Below are 22,510 nucleotides of genomic sequence, written 5' to 3'. Positions count from 1 at the left end.
CAAATTTGCACCACATCCCTTTTGACCCGTGATATTAAAATGTGGCTTGATTTGTCCAGTTCACAGGACAGTTTACAGATTTAAAATCAGTGCGATACCAGTATGAGTGACTGAATTCATTAATTATTTTCAAAACCTGAATGGATGACTAGAAAGGATCAAATTTGTCACTCAATTTGGTGACTGACAACATGACTACATCGACAAATTATCTGGGATTGAAAGGCAGGCCTGAAGAAGCAAACAGGCCCCTGTACTAGTGTGCTTAGAAATTGCTTTGCTGTTGTGTCTGGTCTGGATGAAATGAACTGTCTAGGATTGCAGTTACTTCTCATTTTTTCTTTGTTCCAGCTTTCGCATTCTCCCTCTGTCTTTTACTCTATTTTTCTAACTAGTATCTCACAAAAAAACCCATCTGCTTCTCAAGAGCTAGAGGAGAAAGGTTATTGCTGGAATGGATGTTGTTTCTTACTTCAGTATTATTTACTTCAATATATAATATCTTCTACTCTTTTGTCTGTGCATTATAGCAAATCCAAATGAAGTGTGTTAGCTGTTATACAATGGGTAGTTTGTAATAGCTGTTTTAGTGACCTTATATCCTGTTAATCCTTTTTAGTCAATTTTAATTTATTGCCCATTTTAATAGTATTGATTAAATTATTATGGCCAGTTTTTGCAGTTATTGCTTAGTATGACTTTAGCAAAATATCATATAAAGCTTTCATCAAATTTAACAGCATTAAATAAATGTCCTTGAGAAATAACCCTTGCCCAGTTTTGTCTATATTAACAAGTGAATAGTCCGATTGGTTATTTCACTCTTAATTAGATTTGTGCTTGTATGTGTTTGTTTGATCAAGTAAGGACCCTTTCTACTTACAGTAATACTTTCCCAGAAGCCCAAGGGATTATCTTTACACATATTGTTACATTCACCATGCTATTGAGCAATCATGATATTACAAAGCATTCACCTTTTGTTAGTAAGACACAGTAAAGGCACTGCAATAGTGAAGGAAAAGCAGCTCTATTGCACACATAAATACTTAAATATATTACATTTAAGATGATCATAAGTGTGTTATATTCATGGATCTACAACAAAATGTGCGTTCAGGCATACAAACATAGCATTAAAGCCACCTGCCTAATATTGTGTAGGGCTCCCTTATGTTGCAAAAGTAGATCTTATCTATCAAGGCATGGATCACAGAAGACCTCTGAAGGCATGCTGTGGTATCTGGCACCTAGACATTAGCAGCAGATCCCTTAAGTCCTGTAAGTTGTGAGGTGGGGTCTCCATGGATTGGGGCTGTTATTCCAGCACATTCCACAGATTTTTGATTGGACTGAGATCTAGGGAGTTTGGAGGCCAAATCACCACCTTGAACTCTTGGCCGTGTTCCTCGGGGGTCAGTACGCACACACAGCAACATAAGCAGCAACCTGGGATGGACAGTTTGTTGTGATACCATTCTATCATAATCAACATGAACTTTTTCACCAATTTGTGCTACAGTATCTCTTCTGTGGGAGCAGACCAGGGTCATGGGCCTTGGGTGCCCTTGACCCTAGCACTGCCAGTCCCTGGATCACTTTTGGTATGTATCAACTACTGCATACCAGAAATGCTCCATTAGAATGAGTAGATCTCATTTTGGAGATGTTCCTACCCAGTCGTCTAGCCATCACTGGCCTTTTCCAAAGTCTTTGAGCTTGCCAATTTTATCTGTTTCCAACACAGCTTCAAGAACCAACTGCTCACTTGCTGTCTAGTCTAGCCCATATTTCCACAGGTGCGATTATAACAAGATAATCAATGTTCTTCACTTCACCTGTCAATGGTTTTAATGCTGTGCCTGATTGGTGTTTTACAACTTAATTTGCAGTCCAGTTCTACTGAGATATGATTGTTCTCCTCATGTTTCACCTCAGAGAGGTCGAGCATCTTAAATGTGATCTGCACAAGGCACTTGTGTCTAATTCTTGTGTTTTGATCTAAATGACATTTGTTCCTCGTCAGTACCAGATCAAATTTCCCTGGACGGCGCCCTGGCAACGCATCAGGGCAGGGAGGGTGCAGCACCAATCTCAAAGGAGACGGATTCACTCATTTTGTGTTTTTGCAATTAAGACACGAGAGACGTGGTTTAAAAATAGTTTGGCTTGTTGATGTCAGTGCCTTCAATCAGCCTCCTACGTGTCTAGGAAACCAAGACGTGGTGGTGAATTCCCTTGGCTTAGAAACGAGAGTGACTCTCACTCTCTCCGTCACACGCAGGCACACGCGCACACACACAGATATTGCTGCTGCCTAACATATTAACACCTGGGTCTGAGTCTTTAATGACGCAAAGCGCCATTGTGATTAACAGCTCGGTTTAGCATAGTATGTGATGGGGAGAGGGACGCCTCATCCGGCCTTTCTAATGACAAGGGGCTGAAACGAATTTGTCATGGCAACCATCGACCTGCTGCGGTTTCCAGAATTAAAATGTCAAGACTTCTGGTACTCTGCAACGTCCTTCATGGAATAAAGACGACGTTGAATCGTTATAATAGAGGCCTGAGCTAACCCTGCTCTACTGAAACACACACAGTGAGAAATCACCAGAGAATAGAGAAGCCAGACTGTTTAAAATGGAGCATGTCCTTTGAAAAGGAAAAAAAAAAAAACTTACTACACAGAGCAATATTTTAAATAAGATCATTTGTAAGTCACTACATCATAAAACATTGAAGTGTACTGATATGATGAACTGTAATGATAAAAAAACAGCCAATATCCAGATATCCAGGTATCCACATATCCACATATTCTTACCTGTGGTCTTTGCCTTTAGCTCTTCAGAGGTGTTGTGACTGAAAAAGACAGCAAATGGAAAATAGCATCAGACACCAAGGGACTCAGCACATCCTCAGTGGAGGAAAACAGCACAAGGTCAAGAAACTCTGGGCGAGACACCAGGGCAGGAATACTATAGGGAGAGCCATCCACACCTCGATTCATCCACACCTCCTCCCTACATCCACACCATCCCTCCATCCACACCTCCTTCCTCCATCCACACTACCACTCCACACACCTCCTCCCTCCATCCACACCATCCCTCCACACACCTCCTCCCTCAACACCATCACTCCATCCACATCATCCCTCCACACACCTCCTCCCTCAACACCATCACTCCATCCACATCATCCCTCCACACACCTCCTCCCTCAACACCATCACTCCATCCACATCATCCCTCCAAACATCTCCTCCCTCAACACCATCACTCCATCCACACCACCCCTCCACACACCTCCTCCCTCAACACCATCACTCCATCCACATCATCCCTCCACACACCTCCTCCCTCAACACCATCACTCCATCCACACCACCCCTCCACACACCTCCTCCCTCAACACCATCACTCCATCCACACCACCCCTCCACACACCTCCTCCCTCAACACCATCACTCCATCCACATCATCCCTCCACACACCTCCTCCCTCAACACCATCACTCCATCCACATCATCCCTCCACACACCTCCTCCCTCAACACCATCACTCCATCCACATCATCCCTCCACACACCTCCTCCCTCAACACCATCACTCCATCCACACCACCCCTCCACACACCTCCTCCCTCAACACCATCACTCCATCCACACCACCCCTCCACACACCTCCTCCCTCAACACCATCACTCCATCCACACCACCCCTCCACACACCTCCTCCCTCAACACCATCACTCCATCCACACCATCCCTCCACACACCTCCTCCCTCAACACCATCACTCCATCCACATCATCCCTCCACACACCTCCTCCCTCAACACCATCACTCCATCCACACCACCCCTCCACACACCTCCTCCCTCAACACCATCACTCCATCCACACCACCCCTCCACACACCTCCTCCCTCAACACCATCACTCCATCCACATCATCCCTCCACACACCTCCTCCCTCAACACCATCACTCCATCCACATCATCCCTCCACACACCTCCTCCCTCAACACCATCACTCCATCCACACCACCCCTCCACACACCTCCTCCCTCAACACCATCACTCCATCCACACCACCCCTCCACACACCTCCTCCCTCAACACCATCACTCCATCCACATCATCCCTCCAAACATCTCCTCCCTCAACACCATCACTCCATCCACACCACCCCTCCACACACCTCCTCCCTCAACACCATCACTCCATCCACATCATCCCTCCACACACCTCCTCCCTCAACACCATCACTCCATCCACATCATCCCTCCACACACCTCCTCCCTCAACACCATCACTCCATCCACATCATCCCTCCACACACCTCCTCCCTCAACACCATCACTCCATCCACACCACCCCTCCAAACATCTCCTCCCTCAACACCATCACTCCATCCACACCACCCCTCCACACACCTCCTCCCTCAACACCATCACTCCATCCACATCATCCCTCCACACACCTCCTCCCTCAACACCATCACTCCATCCACACCACCCCTCCACACACCTCCTCCCTCAACACCATCACTCCATCCACACCACCCCTCCACACACCTCCTCCCTCAACACCATCACTCCATCCACATCATCCCTCCACACACCTCCTCCCTCAACACCATCACTCCATCCACATCATCCCTCCACACACCTCCTCCCTCAATACCATCACTCCATCCACATCATCCCTCCACACACCTCCTCCCTCAACACCATCACTCCATCCACACCACCCCTCCACACACCTCCTCCCTCAACACCATCACTCCATCCACACCACCCCTCCAAACATCTCCTCACTCCACCCACACCACCCCTCCAAACACCCCCCCCCCCCCCCGCACTCACAAATAGAAACTGCTCTTCAGAGACCGCTCAAGCGTCCTCTGCCGCACTGTCCTCGTGCACATGAGCGCACAAATACACTTTTCTACTCAGCTATTTACTCAAGATGTGGAGACTTTTACTAATGACCCATTCATGTGCAGCACACACTGGGGGACTGTTCCCCCAGACACACCTGCTTTACATTCAGAAGTGCATTATAAGCACTCCGAACAGAAACCAGGTGACACCACGCATCTCAGTCGAGCTCTCTGCCAACATCTCAGCCTCCGCTGGCCTCTTTACCGCCCTCTCTGCTTGTTTCCAAGGCAGATGTTAGCTGTACAATGACATGCATTGAGTGTCCATTCATAAATGCACCTTAGTGCCACGCTTATAATTAGCTGGAGTATTTAATGAGGTCTTCTTCCTATGGGGAGACGTAAGGTTTGCAGCAGAGAGGGATGTTGTGGTGTGTTGTGGTGAACTTCCTGTACTCCCGACTACACGCCTGTCGTTACGCGCGACTCTGGTGCTCCCCATCCGACTCCGTTCTCTGCTTCTAGCTTTCTCATCCCTGCACCCTTTCATCCCATCCATTCCTCCCTCTCTCTAAGCATCTCTCCCTCCCTCCACAGCTTTATCGCTGTGGTTTCCCATGGCCTCTCCACTAGACAGAGGGCAGAGGGGTTTGTCTAATTAGCGGCTGACGCCCAGACCGTGTTTGGAGCCCGGAGCACAGGAGTGAAAACACGGAGAGTGTGATGTGTGTCAGAGCCCCCAGGAGGCTGCAGATACAGGAGACCGGTTGCCGGGGGTTACCGTGGCAGGCGAGACGGAGCAGGCATGAATGGCATGAACAATTCAGCCTGTGTGTGTGTGTGTGTGTGTGTTAGAGAGAGAGAGAGAGAGAAAGAGAGAGAGAGAGAGAGAGAGAGAGAGAGGGAGAGAGAGAGAGAGAGAGGTGTCCAGGAAGAAGATGGATAGATGGAGATAGAGAGAGTGAGAGAGTGAGAGAAGGGGTGGGGATGTGACAGATAGAAAGACAATGATAGAGAAAATAAACTTTTGTCGTCAGAATGGATGTGTACGTTACACATAGCAGTGGTTGACAGAGGGCACACCGCTGAAGTCACTGCTCAGGAGTGAAATGTCTTCCAGAAGGAACTCTCATTTTGCAAGATATAAATACAGTCTATGGACATTTATTCATTTGAAACATCCAATACTGTTAGAGACTATAGCTCATGTGAGGCTACGTGCCATGTGTTTCGGTTGGCCTCTGGTGTTTCACTAGTGGTTAGTTTCTGAGCACAGGCCCACTTAGCTGGATTTACCACTCTAAACCCAGCACTGACTCCACTGACACAAGCAAAATGTCCAGTAACACTGCCATGCCTGATACACTCATACCAGTGTACGGCTCACTACCATTCCACTGCCACACCAGTACCATACCAGTACCATACTACTACCATACAAGTATCATACCAGTATCATACCACTACCATACCACTGCCACACCACTACCATTTCACTGCCATACCAGTACCATACCACTACCATACCAGTACCATTTCACTACCATTCCACTACCATACCAGTACCATTTCACTACCATTCCACTACCATGTCAGTGTCACACCACTACCATACCAGTACCATACCAGTACCATTCCACTACCATGTCAGTGTCACACCACTACCATACCAGTACCATTTCACTACCAATCCACTACCATGTCAGTGTCACACCACTACCATGTCAGTGTCACACCACTACCATTTCACTACCATTCCACTACCATATCAGTGCCACACCACTACCATACCAGTACCATTTCACTACCATTCCACTACCATATCAGTGCCACACCACTACCATACCAGTACCATACCACTACCATACCAGTACCATTTCACTACCATTCCACTACCATACCAGTACCATTTCACTACCATTCCACTACCATATCAGTGCCACACCACTACCATACCAGTACCATACCACTACCATACCAGTACCATTTCACTACCATTCCACTACCATACCAGTACCATTTCACTACCATTCCACTACCATATCAGTGCCACACCACTACCATACCACTACCATACCAGTACCATACCAGTACCATTTCACTACCATTCCACTACCATATCAGTGTCACACCACTACCATACCAGTACCATACCAGTACCATTCCACTACCATATCAGCGCCACACCACTACCATACCACTACCATACCAGTACCATTCCACTTCCATTCCACTACTATACCAGTACCATTTCACTACCATTCCACTACCATACCACTACCATACCAGTACCATTCCACTACCATTCCACTACCATATCAGCGCCACACCACTACCATACCAGTACCATTTCACTACCATATCAGTGCCATACCACTACCATACCACTACCATACCAGTACCATTTCACTACCATTCCACTACCATATCAGTGTCACTGCTGACTTCAGAATGATCTGCCACCCAAGTAACGTAGTCAGGAGTGGCCCTGTGGTTAAAAACTGACCAATAACAAAGAGGCTACAGGGAGTATGATGAGTTATGCACAGCAACAGACGTCCTGAGGACTGGACCCTGGAGGACAGACGTCCTGAGGACTGGACCCTGGAGGACAGACGTCCTGAGGACTGGACCCTGGAGAACGGATGAAGTGGCCAGTGAGAGGAGATGCAATTCAGGGCCTCCTAATAAAATAAGTGGCAAGTGTACATGTGTAAAAAAATATGCTTAAATCAGCTTTAAAAAGCCAATAGGCACGATGACAGTATTCTAGATAATTAGTTATTGACCATAAAATTAGTGTCCAAGAAAACAATTGCACTTTTAGGGAGCGATCATATACTGTAGATCACCATAACGACTCACTTATTTACAATAGCAAATCAATGGATTTCTTGAGAGAAATTTCAAAAGCAAATAATGGATTTGTTTTAAAGAATGCCAAATGTGAGAGTCACATTATTGGCAAAGAGGATTAAGTACTTCCTGTTATCTCTTCATGTGATCAGGTAGTTTAATCAGCAAACCTAAAGTAGAAATCCTGAAATCCACTGAATTAAACCTTTGCATATAGGATGTAGCATGCATAGGATAGCATGCATAGGATGCATGTAGGATAAGAAAACTCTATAAAAAAGAACTACCCATATTTCAGGTTTTAATAAGTAAAATAAAAACTATACAATTCTATATTTCTCATATATATTTGTTGATCCAGCCAAGTTTAAAGTTCTATATTTAAAAACAACAACAAGCTCTACAGCAGGTGTGTAGGTGCTGGTGTTCAGACTCTATTATTGAAGCAAATGTAAAGGTCAGCTGTGTGTGTGTGTGTGTGTGTGTGTGTGTGTGTGTGTGTGTGTGTGTGTGGGCTTCTGTTCCTGACGCTTTGAACTATGAGTCAGATGGCCAGTGACACTCACCTGCTGGGAGCCTTTGATCCCCCCCCACCCACCCACACACACACACACACACACACACACACACACACACACACACACACACACACACACACACACACACACACACATACACACACACCTCCAACACTACCCCCTCCATTGTTGAAGCATTTTGACATTGGGTACAGCACATAACAATTAAGCAAAACTGTAATTCAAGTTTACTGTTACTGTGTTTAATCTGGCAGGCTAATCTGCAGTTGGACTCTGACAAGTCTTTCAGTAGGAGGCTGAAAGTGCTTGAACTGTATTTATGGCTCTCAACTCTGATTCCCCAACTTTCACCATGAGCCAAAACACACACTGCTGCTATGTGTAAGCTACATTAATCCTCCATCATGTGACGGGCTAAGTGTCCCTGTTTGCTCTGTTTAACCAAAGGACATGCTGCCCGTTTGAAGTCTTTTGTCAACATTAAGAGGTCTTCACTAGATGGGAGCACCCAGAGATTTGGATTTTCATTGAACACCTTGGCTGTGTGAATGTGACTCCATCTCGTTCGAGGTCAAAACCCAATTATCTGTCACATACACACACATGGAGGCCTCATCCTCACCAGTGTAGAGGTGACCTCACAGTCAAAGGCCCTATTCAGTGGCAGTGTGATATCAAGGGTGATAAGCCACAGCACTTAGCACTTAAAACACCTCTCTGTAAAAGTCATCCATCCTTAATGCAGCCTTGAGCAAGACTACGGGAACAATGCCATCTTGACTAGAACCAGGAGAGGAAGGATCCTGGCAATGCCTCTCCATTAGCTTCATACGGCTGTCGCCTGAACAGACCGAGGGCTAAAGTCACTGCCATTAGATGGATAACAATTTCCGCTTCTCAGTTCGTGAGAGAATGAGGAGTTATTGGTCACATTTGGACACATTTTTGAGCTTGAGTTCTGCGAAGGCAGGCTGAGTGAGTCCCATTTGCACAAGGTCAGTTATTTTTCCAGGAGGTGGGGTTGGAGTTTTCGTTTCAATAAGGTCCGCTCCACAAACAGCAGAGGGGAGTAACTGTTCTCCCCCTTCCAGTCCTCACCCTCATCATGAGGTGAATATGAAGTCTTCAAACACGAAAATCCACTCTCAAGCCACGCCGGGCTCTGCTACAGAATGTTCTAGGCTCTCGACCCTGTTAGCGGAACATGTCACAGCTTAAATATTCATGAGCCCTCCATTAGCAGGAAGATGGACTTCTGTCAATACCCTTGTCTCTCTTTCTTTTACTTCTTCTCTCAGTTCTCATTCCTTTTCTCCATTTATGACCCTCCTTCACCTGCCTGCTTATTAAAATCTCATAGTATCAACTCTGCCAGGCTGAGTAATTCAATCAGACTAAAGAAGTCAAATGAATATCTTTAATGACATTACTGCCCCAGGGACAGCAACATATAACTCTGGCAGCGCTAATTCTGGCCTTTGCTTAAGAACTCTTTTTTCACTCTACAATTCTGTAGGTCTATTCAGAAAATGTAGGTTGAGGTGCCATATCTGAAAGAATCACTGCTTTTACCAGTGCTTAAAGCAAGGCAAGAAAAGACAAAGGAACTTCGTTTGATGTTAATGATATGCAGATCAGTTAAGCATCTACCTTAGATCTGCATAAGACTTAAACATATTTTTCATCCAGTTCCTAAAACAATATAATTGCTTTTATACCTTTAAGGGATCATTAAGCCGATGAAACATGACTTATCTCTCCAGCCAAAGCCCAGCAGAGCTAACATTAGCACCAACCCCAAAATGTCCTGATAATAACGAAACAGCGAACAATCGCTGTACACGAACCCCAAAAATACAGTACTAGTGGTCTAGATATTTTTAACCTCTTTTTGTCTATGCGGACCTCTCTTGCTATTTTTGAATTTTATACCTGGGTATCATCAGACCTCTGAGACATCACCTATATTGAGTAATCCAGGGAATAGAATAGAAGCGGGTAGAATCATGAGTGTCCAACTCTACTCACCCTTCTTGGCTTCTTCAAGTTCTTTGGCCTCCTCCAGCTCCTTGGCCTCCTCCTCTGTGCAGAGTGCAACAAAGAGAAGGATACGTTGAAACATTATTGAACACAACTGAAAAATTATTCTGATGTCAATGCCAACATATTCATTCATAGTCTGTACAAATACAGCCCAAGTGTGTTTAAAAATCACAGGCCTGAACCTAGTCTGATGCAAAATGTTCACTGCACTAGGATAAACTGATCAAATAAAACCTATCCAGGCCCAATGATGGTTCAAAGCGTCTCTTTCTCCCCCTTCTCACTCTCATACCCCTTCTCACTCTTTCTCTCTCATACTACACCTCATTCTGTCTCCCACACAAAAATAAAAGCAAGAAAATAAAAAAACTTACCAATCTTAACTTAACACTCCAACTGCCACTGTGACTTAAATCCACCTCTTCCAACTTTCGACTTTTTATAATAACTATATATATATAAATTATATATATCAGGGGAGGAGTGAGAGATATGTAACTTTCCTGTGAGCTAAACATTTTATAGATATCTCCACAAGCACATTCAGAAATAAAGTCAAGGTCAGGACATTGAGCAGGGGCTCCTGCAGACCACTGTCCAGAGATTCGTGTGTTATGTTCTGGGACAAAATACGAAGGACTTCAAATTCCAAATGTGGACTGTGAAGAGTTTCGTGTCCTTCACCCACAATCTACTTCATTCATTTATTTACAAGGGAGGAGAAGAGGGGAGATCCTGCAGTCCTGATGGCCTTGCCCAACGAGAAGGCGGGATCAATTTGTGCCCCGCCCTTGTCCCCCAACCCATTTCTCCCCATGGCAGTGGAAGCTCCACCCCCTTTTCCCACCTCATTGTCGGCTGCCATCTCACACGCCTTTGGGCGGAGCCTCTAAGAGAACCAGCCACCAAGCCACGTGAACGCCGGTATCCAAACCACAGGGGCGGAACGGAACCTGCTCCAAGCACATACAGCTGCAGGCAAACCAGGTCTAAAATCCACTAACACGGCAGATATTTATTCCAGCATGAAAGCAACCCACAGTAGAGCGGACAGAGGGACGCCCGCGGAGCCAGACTGAAGCAGCAGGTGAAATTGGTGTTGGGAGTCCGTGTCTGGACCACTGGCTCACTATGCAGCTCAATTACTCCAGCAGCAGGTGACCCGTTCACTAAATCCCATTCCAGTGTGGGCGGCAAGAATTGGACTAGGTGGTTTCCTCCTCCCTGCCCTTCTCGCATTTATCCTGGGCTGTGACCCCGCACCATCTCAGACCTAAGTGGAAGCCTGTGTTCCTGTTATTCATCCTCATGCCCGTGTCCGAAATCATTACTCGGTGCCTTGATGGCAGAAGGAACCTAAATGGCTCTGATGTCAATCAAAATTACCAATGGGCAGGGTTTATCTTTTCATGTGCACAACATATGCTAATTTAATTGTGGTATTGCCTTTTCATTTTATCAATGCATTTTATATGGTTTTAGTTTTTAGTAAAACTACCTGGCACACCAGCTAGCCTCTAAAGCTGCGTCATACTCATTTGCTGGTAGCTAGCGAGGTGTTGTGCAGGCAAACTAAAGCGAACTCCTGAAAATGTCGTTCCATGCGTCCTAGGAGAACTGCAGCGGGCTCATGCAGCCATGTAAACGTTGCCATGGTGATAACGTTCCTCTGAGGAAGACAGAATGATAAATGGTCTGCTGCCTCTGAGGCAGGTAAATTATATGTGAATTATACCTTCCTGTTGTAAGAGTGGTATTTTTGCTCAAGTATGGGAGGGTGATGTTAGCTACCATTTTATTCTAAAAGTTCATGTTCCTAGTAATGTGTCCTATTAACTTACAAACATGTAAAGTTTGTTTTGTTCTACACAAAGGGTACGTTTAGACTTCAGTCATGCTGTGCTACATTCTTACACATGCTCTTAAATAATATCTGTATTTGAAAATCCACTGCTTGTTAATCAATCATATAAATCTCTGCCAACTTCTTGTTAACCAGTCATATTAATCTCCACCCACTGCTTGTTAACCAGTCATATTAATCTCCACCCACTGCTTGTTAACCAATCATATTCATCTCTGCTCACTGACTTTGAACTGCAATAATTCTGCCTCCTCAACAAAGAGCAGCGTTTGGAAGAACCGTTCAGAGCAGTGAGTGTCCACATGAGCGTCTTTCACCAGAATCCATTTCACTCACATAGTCACAGATAGTCTGCACCTCCACCCTGCTCCCATCTCCAGTTGCAGATGTATTTTTAAAAGCCCATGGGTCCTGTGTTACAATAGACTGACCTTTTATTTAAATGTCTCCTCCACTATGAGCAAAACTCATTATAGCTGAGATAGTGATGGCATTCTGCAGAGCACAAAACATCCCTAAAAACATCTGCCACGCCCCCTACCTCAATGTCCCCACCCATCACCCCACTCCTCAGTTCCTGTCTTAACTGGTCCGGCTCCTGCTCTGTCTCTCTCACTCTCTCTCTCCCTCCCTAGTTAACGGCTGCTGTTAATTATACTTTGCCAGTTAATGAACTGCAATAAGACTAAAGAGAGCATCTGTGTGGCTGGAGGACGCAAATTTGGACACTTCCATATTTGGTGTTTGTAGCTTTCTACCATTTTCCCACACTGAGGAGCCCCTTAAAATGAACGCTCACTGATGTTTGGATCAAGTTTTCAGACCTTTTCATGTTTTCCATGTTTCCAGGTCTCTCCAGAGAAATTCAGGTCTGGACTCTGGGACATTCCAGAGCCTTCCACAGAGTTATCCCAAAGCCATTCTTGTGTTTTCTGCCTGGTGGTTGTCTTGATGAAATATACATGAACCTGGAAACCTGGCACTCTGGAGAAGGTTTTCACCCAGGATTTGCTCTGTACTTTTCTGCATTCGTCTTTTCTTCTCTCCTGACTTGTTCCCCATTCCCTGTAGCAGAGAAACATCCCTACAGCATGATGCTGCCACCCTCATATTTGACTGTAGGGATTTTAATAATGTGATGAGGCCCAGGGACTGGTTTCCAACATACACACCACTGGGAATCGAGGCCAAAGAGTTCCATTTTCATTTCATAAAACCAGGGGATCTTGCTTTTCATGGTCTGAGAGAGTGCCTTTTGGCAAACTGCTAGCAGACTCTGCCTTTTAGTGAGGAGTAGCCACTCCACCATAAAGGGCTGCAGATGGCTTCACCAGGTGAATATAAGTTATGGTTTGAAGTCCGTCCTAAACCATACGTTGAGTGTGTTGGCTTAAATCCAGCAAGGTGCAGGATCAGTTGCTGCGATTAATATTTTTTTCCATTAATATTTTAATGGAAGTTTATGAGTGAACAAGAGTGATTGTACCTTTAAAGTATGATATTTTTATACAGTTGTATGTATTAATTTATGTACTCATATAAAAATAATATTAACCTATAGCTAATAAACCATTCAGATTTTTTTTATCTACAAGGAGTGGTGTTTAACTAGCTATCTACTAAACTAATGAGCTAGTAAGCAACGACTAAGGTTAGATTATTATTTACAGAGTCACACCTAGCAATGCGCATGTGTATATTTTAAGTTATGACTTTAAGTTATGGGTCTGAATACCATTCATAATACCAGATGATGGCAATCGGATGAAGTAACAGTACTAGAAGTTGTAATAAAATAATAATAATAAGAATTTAAATTCATATAGTGTCTTTTGCAAACCCATGGATGCTTTATGCGTAGAAGAGGAAAAAAACTAGGAAGAATAATGAGAAGTAAAGATGAAAGTTTTGAGTTAGATTTTAAAGGAAGACAGAGTAGAACAGTTACAAAGAGATTACGGCAGAGAACTGCAAAGATGTGGAGCAGCAGCAGTGAAGAATCTGCCACCCATGGTTGATTCGAGTAGGAGGAAGACCATGGAGAACTTTGAAAGTTAGAAAGATTTTATACTCTATCCAACAGATAACAGGTAGCTGGTGTTGCAGTTGAAGGACAGGTCTGATAGGTGCAGGATGTCTGGTAGACGTTAGGACTCTTGCTGCTGAGGTTTGGATGTACTGAAGATGGTTGAGCAATTTAGCAGGAAGACCCTAAGAGGAGAGTAGCAGTAACTGATGTGGGGGAAATGAAGACATGTATCAATGGTCTTGCATTACTGTGCATAGGGTAAAGGTGAAGGTGTGTAACATGCACAAATAATAAAATGCAGTTTTGGTGAGTGGGCTGATATGGGACTCAAAGGTGAGGGATGAGTCAAAGAGATGACCAGGTTGTTTAATACCTTGAGCTGACCTAATAGCAACTCCATCAAGATCGACAGTGAGGCCTGAAAAACTCACTAAAGAAGTGATATTGGGCCATACTAGCAAAACTTCAGTTTTATCAACATTATGTTTCAAGTAGTATTATGCAACCAGAGTTTTAGATCTGATACATGAACTCAATGCATGGGCAAAAGTTGTGGGGGAAGCAGTACTAATATGAATCTCAATGTTGTCAGCATAACAGTGGAATTTAAAGCCATGATTCTGAATAGTCTGGCCTAGTGCAGAAACATATAAAATGAAGAGGTCCAAGGACAGCTCTCTGAGGAACTCCTCCAACAACTGAGGCAACTCAAGATTTGTGTGAATCTATATGAATTGTCATTTGTATTGTCAAACCATAACCAACTTACCAATACTAATAATCTGGCTCTGGCAGCTTTGGCATTGAACTGGCTCTTTGGTTCAGTGGTGAAAGCTCTTTGGACCTGGGTTCTTGCCCCAGGTAATGTAGGCTGCCTACAGCCTTCGTTACACATGGTTTACAGTATCAAATGCTGTGAGATCATTTGCAACTCTTATGAGAGCAGACTCAGTACTGCACAGAGTGTGAAAGCCAGAATAGAACAGTTCACACACATACTGTGACTACTTCACGTGCTACAGACACTTTCGTGTACCCATCACCAGATTTTTACCTCGACACAATCCTGCTTACGGTTTTGTTTCACTCTGATCATCAACTGCGAGACCTTATATAGACAGGCATGTGCCTCTCCGAATTGCATCCGATCATTTCGCATAGGGCAGGTGTACTCCATTTAAAGTTGGAGTATTTCACGGACCACTGGTAGAAGAAGGACATATCAGAACTCAAAAACATCACAACAAAGGTTCTGACTCTAAATATGACTTCATTCTGCTATGGTAAACACATAGAGTTGGATCAATTTTAAAACACCAACATGTGGGAAAAGGTCTGCAAACTTTCCAAATGCAACCCAAGAACCAAATACAGGTGTGCAGTGTTGTTCTTAAGGCCCAGCATGGTTCAGTTTTTTTTTTCCTCTAAACTCTATCAAACAACCAGATTCCACAAAACACATCCTCAGGACAACAGCAGCAGAAACGTGTGTATGCATCTTTGCGTGGAAAAACAAATGTCATCTACACTACAGGTCCTCGGGTAAGTAGCCTCTGGATGGCCAAAGGGTACAGGGAGGAGATCCAAGGTGAAGCCTCCTAGTCGTATCCGCTGTGCTATGGCCCTTAGTTTCTCCTGGGCTGTATCATACCTTGTTAAGGAAGGTGTTTTAGGGGATGGGGGTGGGGTGTGATGTTGGGGGGGGGGGGGGTTTAAGCTCCGCGCTCTGGTGCATGCCAGTGTGTGAGGTGCCCTTACCGGCTCGCATCTCCTCACAGCTCTCTTTGATCTTCTTGTGGCAGACAGCAGCCAGGGCGACGAGGAGACCCAGCAAACACACAGCCAGCCCTACCGTCACCCAGAGGGCCACAGGAGGAAAAATCATGCCCTGGGCTGTGTAAACACACACACACGCACACACATATATATATACACACAGAAAGAAAGAGATGAAGACGTCAGTATTATGGAATATTCACTTTTATGGCCATCATCATCTTCACCATCATCACATTACTCTCACGGGGACAAGTAGCTGCGTTAGCGGCCGTTCACAACGCTTCGTGTTCATCCTGCCTTCATATCATTTTAACGCTCTCCTAATGTCCAACGCAGAGCACCGAATTGTGCGGGTGACTGCTGACGACACCGAAAAAGGCACTTAAGCGGCTCTGAAAGATTCCCAGAAGGCACCTCAGCCATACCACAAGAGCCTCTGTCCACACACATTGTGGGTCAGGGTTCCCTGCCGTGAGCCTTTTCCTTGAGGCCCACCTGACGGTCCTGCTCCCCTAATATGCCGCGTGCGGAGAAGGTAGCGGGGTAGTGGACGGGGTGACGGGGGCAGGACCGCACGTGAGAAAAACAGGAGCCGTGACATGATGGACAGGACATGGCTGGGGGAGAAGCGGGCCAAAACAAACCGGCTCGGACCGACAGAGGGAGTTACTGCGGACTACTGCAGATTTCCCCTGGGTGCTCCTGTCCACGGCAGTGTGGGAGTGTGTGTGTGTGTGTGTGTGTGTGTGTGTGTGTGTGTGTGTGTGTGTGTGTGTGTGTGTGTGTGTGTGTGTGCATATTATAGAATGAGAAAGGCAGAGCAAAAAAATAGAAGCACCACTAAATGGTCCAGCAACTGCATTGCAATATAAACCCAGAATCACAGTACCTATTCAGGCTATACAGCATCTACAAAAATCATGTGTGTGTGTGTGTGTGTGTGTGTGTGTGTGTGTGTGTGTGTGTGTGTGTGTGTGTGTGTGAGAGAGAGAGAGAGAGAGAGAGAGAGAGAGAGAGAGAGAGAGAGAGAGAGAGAGAGAGAGAGAGAGACTACGAGCAAAGGAGAACTATGGGCTAGAGAGAACTCTGAAAAGGGAGAGAACTCTGAGCTTAAACACTTGGCAAGAAATCTCATTCTTTTTGGGTCATGGCTTTCTGGTTTAGGATGCAATAGATGAAGAGAGAGAAGAAAAAAAAGAGGAGAGAAAAACTGACTAAGGGGCCTGGAAGAGAGGAAGAGTGGAAGCGCTCAATGAGACAGAGTTTTTCCAGAGGACGATGGTGTCCTGAGCGGCGCCTTCAGCCCGGCCCAGAGGACGCTCGCAGGCTGTCTGGCTGTTGTGAGGCGTTCGGGCCATTTTAGAACACGTTTCCCTCAATCTCACTGCATCTTGCATCAAACAGGACAGACTGATGGAACCGTAATGGAAAAACCTGTACCTTTCAGACTCAAAGTCTATTCATCTACAGTTATAAGGTAGCGTGTGTGCATGTGTGTGTGTGTGTGTTTGAAGGGTAACACAAAGTCGCTATAGGCTGACACTTGTTTTTTTTATACACCTTCCTCTCTTATATTTCATGTGCAAACCACGGCCGATCCAACACTGGCCTTAATCCACCTGCCCGGACTCCACCCATAAAGTCACGGTGTGCGTGGCAGATCTATAAGTGTGTGGTGTAACCCACGGCCCCCTCCTTAATGGTCTTTTTTCTCTGAAACCATAGGAAGGTCGAGAGTACAGGGTGGGAGGCTGTGAAAAGATAATGACTACTAAAAAAAATAATAAAATAGCTGTGTGGCCTATGGAGTCAAAATAACTCAGTAATAATTAAAGGGTATCTGCTTTTACTGCAGTTCAGTGGCCAAAGCAGTAATTGTGTATGCGAGAAATCAATATGACACCTTCTTCTATATTAATGTCCTTGAAGGCTAGCTGTGTAAATACCAGGGGATGGGATGTCATACAAGCCCACAGTATCTTGTCAAGGAGAGCCAGGTGTTTTTTTTTTTTCTGGATCCAAGCACAGGACAACGTGGTTCAGCAGAGATGAACGAATGTAGCCGCGGAGGAACGGCGGGGGTGGGGAGATATATCTAAATAAACAAGTCAATAAAAGAAACACAAATAAAAACGAATGAATCTTCCGAGTGCTCTGGACCACCTGAGATAAGGGACTGTCGGCGCGCGTGAACGCGGAGGTGCAGAACGAGAAAACGACGTGGCGATGGTGGGGGTTAGAGAGGGAGGAGAGAGAATGAGAGAGAGCGAGAGACAGAGATGGACGGAGAAAAGAAAAAAGAGGACAAAGGAGGGGGTATGAAAGAGATAATGGAATAAATGGATGTGGTGTTAGACGGAGTAGCTGTGCAGAGCTGCGCCGCATCCTCCCCCTCTCTCCTTCTCTCCTCCTTTCTCCCCCTCTCCTCCCTCCTCCCCCTCTCTTCCTCTCCCCCTCTCCTCCCTCCTCCCCCTCTCTCTCTCACCCGTCCCGCCCCTTGCGCTGAATGAGAACAGGCTGATAAAGACAGATCCTGGGGAGGGTTATCATTTCCACACTGGAGCCCCGCAGGCCTGCGCGATCATATTTCTCTCTTTTAGCTGTTTGATGATGTGATTTTGTTTCCCACTGCAATAGATTCGTCCCTAATGGCTCTATTTACCAATCATCCACCTTCCCTCCTTTCTACAGTCCTGCTCATCTGTGGCTTGTTCTCCCCGTCTCTGTGTCTCCCAGCTTGGGACGGAGCACCTCCTTTGACTCCTCTGTTTGTTTAGTTTTTTTTCCACAGGGATAGATGGTTCAATGTACAATCACTTGAATTGCTATTATTACCAGTATGACATCTACATTCTAAATACAGTACTACCAATTTAAAAGGACGTTAAGGCACATGTGATGAGAGGGTGTTATTAGAAGCACTAGCAATGGATTCAGGGGCACCGCTCATGCTTGCATGGATCACAGTAGCACCTGTTTAGAATCCCACCCCACGATGTCCGCTTTTGTCTGTGGAAACAACAGGGTCTCTGGCCTCTTCTTACCTACCACCTCCGCCTCACCATACTGACAAACACCTGGATCAAGGATAAAAGAAACCACCTCCCTTATCTTTGACAGCAAGAAAAAGAGAGAGTGAGAAGTGTGTGTGTGTGTGTGTGTGTGTGTGTGTGTGTGTGTGTGTGTGTGTGTGTGTGTGTGTGTGTGTGTGTGTGTGTGTGTGTGTGTGTGTGGTGTTTATGGGTGAGAGAGAATTTGTGTGTGTGTGTGTGTGTGTGTGAGAGAGAGAGAGAGAGAGAGAGAGAGAGAGATAGAGAGGGAGAGAGAGTGTGACACCTCCACGTGGCAGCGTGGGGGCAGGGACAGGCAGGTAGTGAGGAAAGAGAGGGATGAGCCTCCAGGCAGAAACAAGGAAGAGGGACCAGCTTAGAAATAGCTTCCTTGAGGCTAAATGCCAAACCGATACTCTAGGGCACTGAGGATGAGGAGAGGAGATGAGAGGAGATGGGAGAATAGGAAGAGGAGAGGGGAGGAGAGGAAGAAGAGAGGGAGGGGAGGAGATGAAGAGAAGACAGGAGGAGAGGCAAAGAGAGGAGAGAGGAGGGGAGGTGAGGAGAGGTGTATAGGCCAAAGAAAGTGGCCACAGGGAGCAACTGAGGCAGTCAGATGTCACACACAAAGATGGACGTCTGTTTGAACAGGAACTGTGTTCTGGATTGTAAAGGCCAACATGTCTGAATTCCACAGTTGTGTAGTGTCGAGTGATGCAACTAAATGGACACACAGGAAGACACACACTTCGTTTACTGAAACCACAGATGTCAAGAACGTCTCTCCTGTTGCACATGTTTAAAGCTTGTTACTGCACTAATTTGCGAGTTAACATGAAGCATAACTGCAGATCCTTAAGTGCTACTGCGATTGCTTTTAATGCCATGAGCAGACAAACCCAAAACAATAATATATACAGTACACTGCCCACAGAAAATACCACTCATTTCCTCCTGGTGCGCACTGACATTTCTGAGGCTATTCGTTATTATTTATTTATCCATCTCTTTACTTTCTGCTCCTCCACCAATCTAACCAAGGAGCCTGCAAGAATTCTGATTAGCAATAACAATAAATGCAATCACAGAGACGGCGGGCCGGAAATGTCAGAGGACAGGGATTAGCCAAACAGAAAGACACAAGAACGGCTAAGATTTGATTTCTCTCCTTTAGAGGGATTTGGTTTGAATAAATGACTTTGGGTTTGCCTTCAACACATGGCATTAATTTCAATAAAAGGTGATGGTTTAGGTTTTTTTTTCTTTTTGGAACTTTTCTTGAGGAAGCATCAGAGCTTTGTAAGGCTACCTGTCCCACAGCGTGAATGTGTACGTGTGTGTGTGTGTGTGTGTATGTTTAAGAAGATCTGAAACACAGTGGGAGCTGAGACAGTTGGCACAGGGATAGGGACTGTCTTTTGTCTTATCAGCATCTTAGTGCAGAAGTCGCCTGCTGTTTTGGGGAGTTTCAATGAATCACGTCAGAAGCGGGAAAGCAGAGCTCTTTGGCATTCAGAAGAGCAACGCTAGCCTCGCCCTGAGGCGTCTTGCTTTCTGCCTGCTCAAAAAAATAAAAATACAACAAAAAACAAAAAACACTCCTCTCATGACATCATTCTGCTTATCTTGATGTCGAGAGGTGATGTTGAAGGAAGCAGCTGCCAGTTTCCACAGGCAACTGCACACCGCGCCTCCTTCGGAACGACCCCCAGCGCCCTGTCGCACGCCAGCAGACTTTGTTGATAACTGCACATTTTGCTGTAATAAATCACAGGCTTATGATAGAAAAAAAAATCCCTCAAACGGGGTGACGTGCTCGTTCATTTGGTGCGCGCTCCGTGCGCCTTGCACTGTGCGAAATCATCAATCAGCTAGCATCCCTGCTAGTATCACCGCGCGCTGGTCGGCGCCGTTTGATCCGTGTCTACATTAAATGCTGGCGGAGGCTCAGTTTCCGTTCTTCCTCTCCTCCGATGGGCCAGACGGCACGCAGAATCCCGGGAAGGAACGAGGCCATGCCGACCTGCCCTCTGAACGCATCCCCCGCAGACACGGGGGACAGTATGGCGCAAACGACGTACACGGAGCGTGACAGTGGCGCTACATTGCACGGCTGCGTTTCAAACCTGAGGTTACAGTGCTGGGTAGATTTTAGCACAAGAGTTCACTTTGTGAGCTAAAACCTTTCACACATTTGATTTGATGTGTTCACTATAACGAAGTTATTTAGGGGTGCAGCTCTGCTTCTATCATGACGTTACTGACGTTGGCAGGGTTGCCAACTCTCACGCAATGAGCGTAAGATACACGCATTTGACTGTCTTCACACGCTCACACACCATTCATCCGATTTCTCACGCTGAAATAAATCTAGTTTATTTATCTCTGATCTACATCTATGATTCAATGAGTTACTAGTTCGCTCTGGCGCCAACCACTCTGGCGCAGCATAGAGGAAACATATAAACATATAATAATTAATGTGTCCATTTGAACCCCCCGGCCAACATTTGACACATACACCCCCCCAATCAAATCTCACTCCAAGTAATTTTGAAAATTTGGCAACCCTGCATTTGATCTCTTCATTGGTGTTAGACCGACAACTACAAACACAGAATGTTAGCATCAATGCTTAGCATTTCTGTGGCACTAAGAAATAGCCGCAGTGGGACCACATGATGGTTCCTGTAACTGCAAATGCCTACAGATACCAGCACACTAACAAAACCACAGCCAAAAGACACTGTATGCCGGCCCAGAGAGCGAAGCTCACTTCCTCCATAACTCTTCAGAAACAATTAGAAGTCCTAGCTTTTCTGGTCGGCATGAGCTGAAAGAGTGAGCTGTGCTGTGATTGGCTAAACTCAGCGCAACAATTGTGTTTGATTTGCTGAGCCAAACTGGCGCCTCTCTGGTGATGAAAAACAACAGTCTCCCTGGCAATGAAAAACCCTGCTAAATGAGCCTCACTTTGATGAAACACATTAAGCATGGCACTCTTCAAAAATGAGCATTCTAGTCACAGTGTTTACGCAGCTGCAGCTACACTCGGGCTCGAAGGCTGATCTAATGGCAGTGCTCTCAACAGAAAGAACACAGCCATGTAAATACACACCTCACACTTTGCCCTTCCCGCCCCGGATCAATAAAGCACCTTTTAAACCATCCAGAAAAATGTCCAATATGTTTAGCTGAGCACCACTACATCTACTAACAAAATATACCAACAGAGCAATAAAATCTCCGCTTCACCTGATGAACACAGCGTAAAATCCAAGCCCTGTAATAAAGGACTTACTCATAATTTATCCTAATTATGGCCTCTGGGTTTTTAGGTACAAAAAAGTCAAAAAAATAAACAGAGCTTCACTGAAGGTTTCGGAAACTATAGTGCAGATGTGCGGCTCCTGCCGAGTAATTTTATCTCTAAGTTCCATAACAAAAAAGGTGAATATTTTA

The 22,510-nt window shown here is 45.5% G+C and overlaps 1 protein-coding gene across 2 annotated transcripts in view; it reads right to left on the bottom strand.

Moving 5' to 3' along the window:
- Positions 1–22,510, bottom strand: part of cd276 (CD276 molecule) — a 70,668-nt gene that overhangs the window by 11,060 nt on the left and 37,098 nt on the right. The window contains exons 5-7 of one of the 2 annotated variants that reach the window (XM_076989633.1): positions 15,978–16,112; positions 10,312–10,365; positions 2,828–2,865 (exon numbers count right to left, since the gene is read on the bottom strand). In XM_076989633.1, coding sequence (XP_076845748.1) covers positions 2,843–2,865; positions 10,312–10,365; positions 15,978–16,112 — 212 coding nt within the window. In that variant the 3' untranslated portion in view covers positions 2,828–2,842. The remainder of the gene's footprint in view (positions 1–2,827; positions 2,866–10,311; positions 10,366–15,977; positions 16,113–22,510) is intronic. The other variant, XM_076989642.1, reaches the window with a different exon arrangement.

This window comes from Brachyhypopomus gauderio, chromosome 2 (genome assembly GCF_052324685.1).
Source record: "Brachyhypopomus gauderio isolate BG-103 chromosome 2, BGAUD_0.2, whole genome shotgun sequence".
NCBI classification, from domain to species: Eukaryota; Metazoa; Chordata; class Actinopteri; order Gymnotiformes; family Hypopomidae; genus Brachyhypopomus; species Brachyhypopomus gauderio.
Note: the sequence above shows the minus strand (reverse complement) of the source record. Positions and strands in the feature narration are given on the sequence as shown.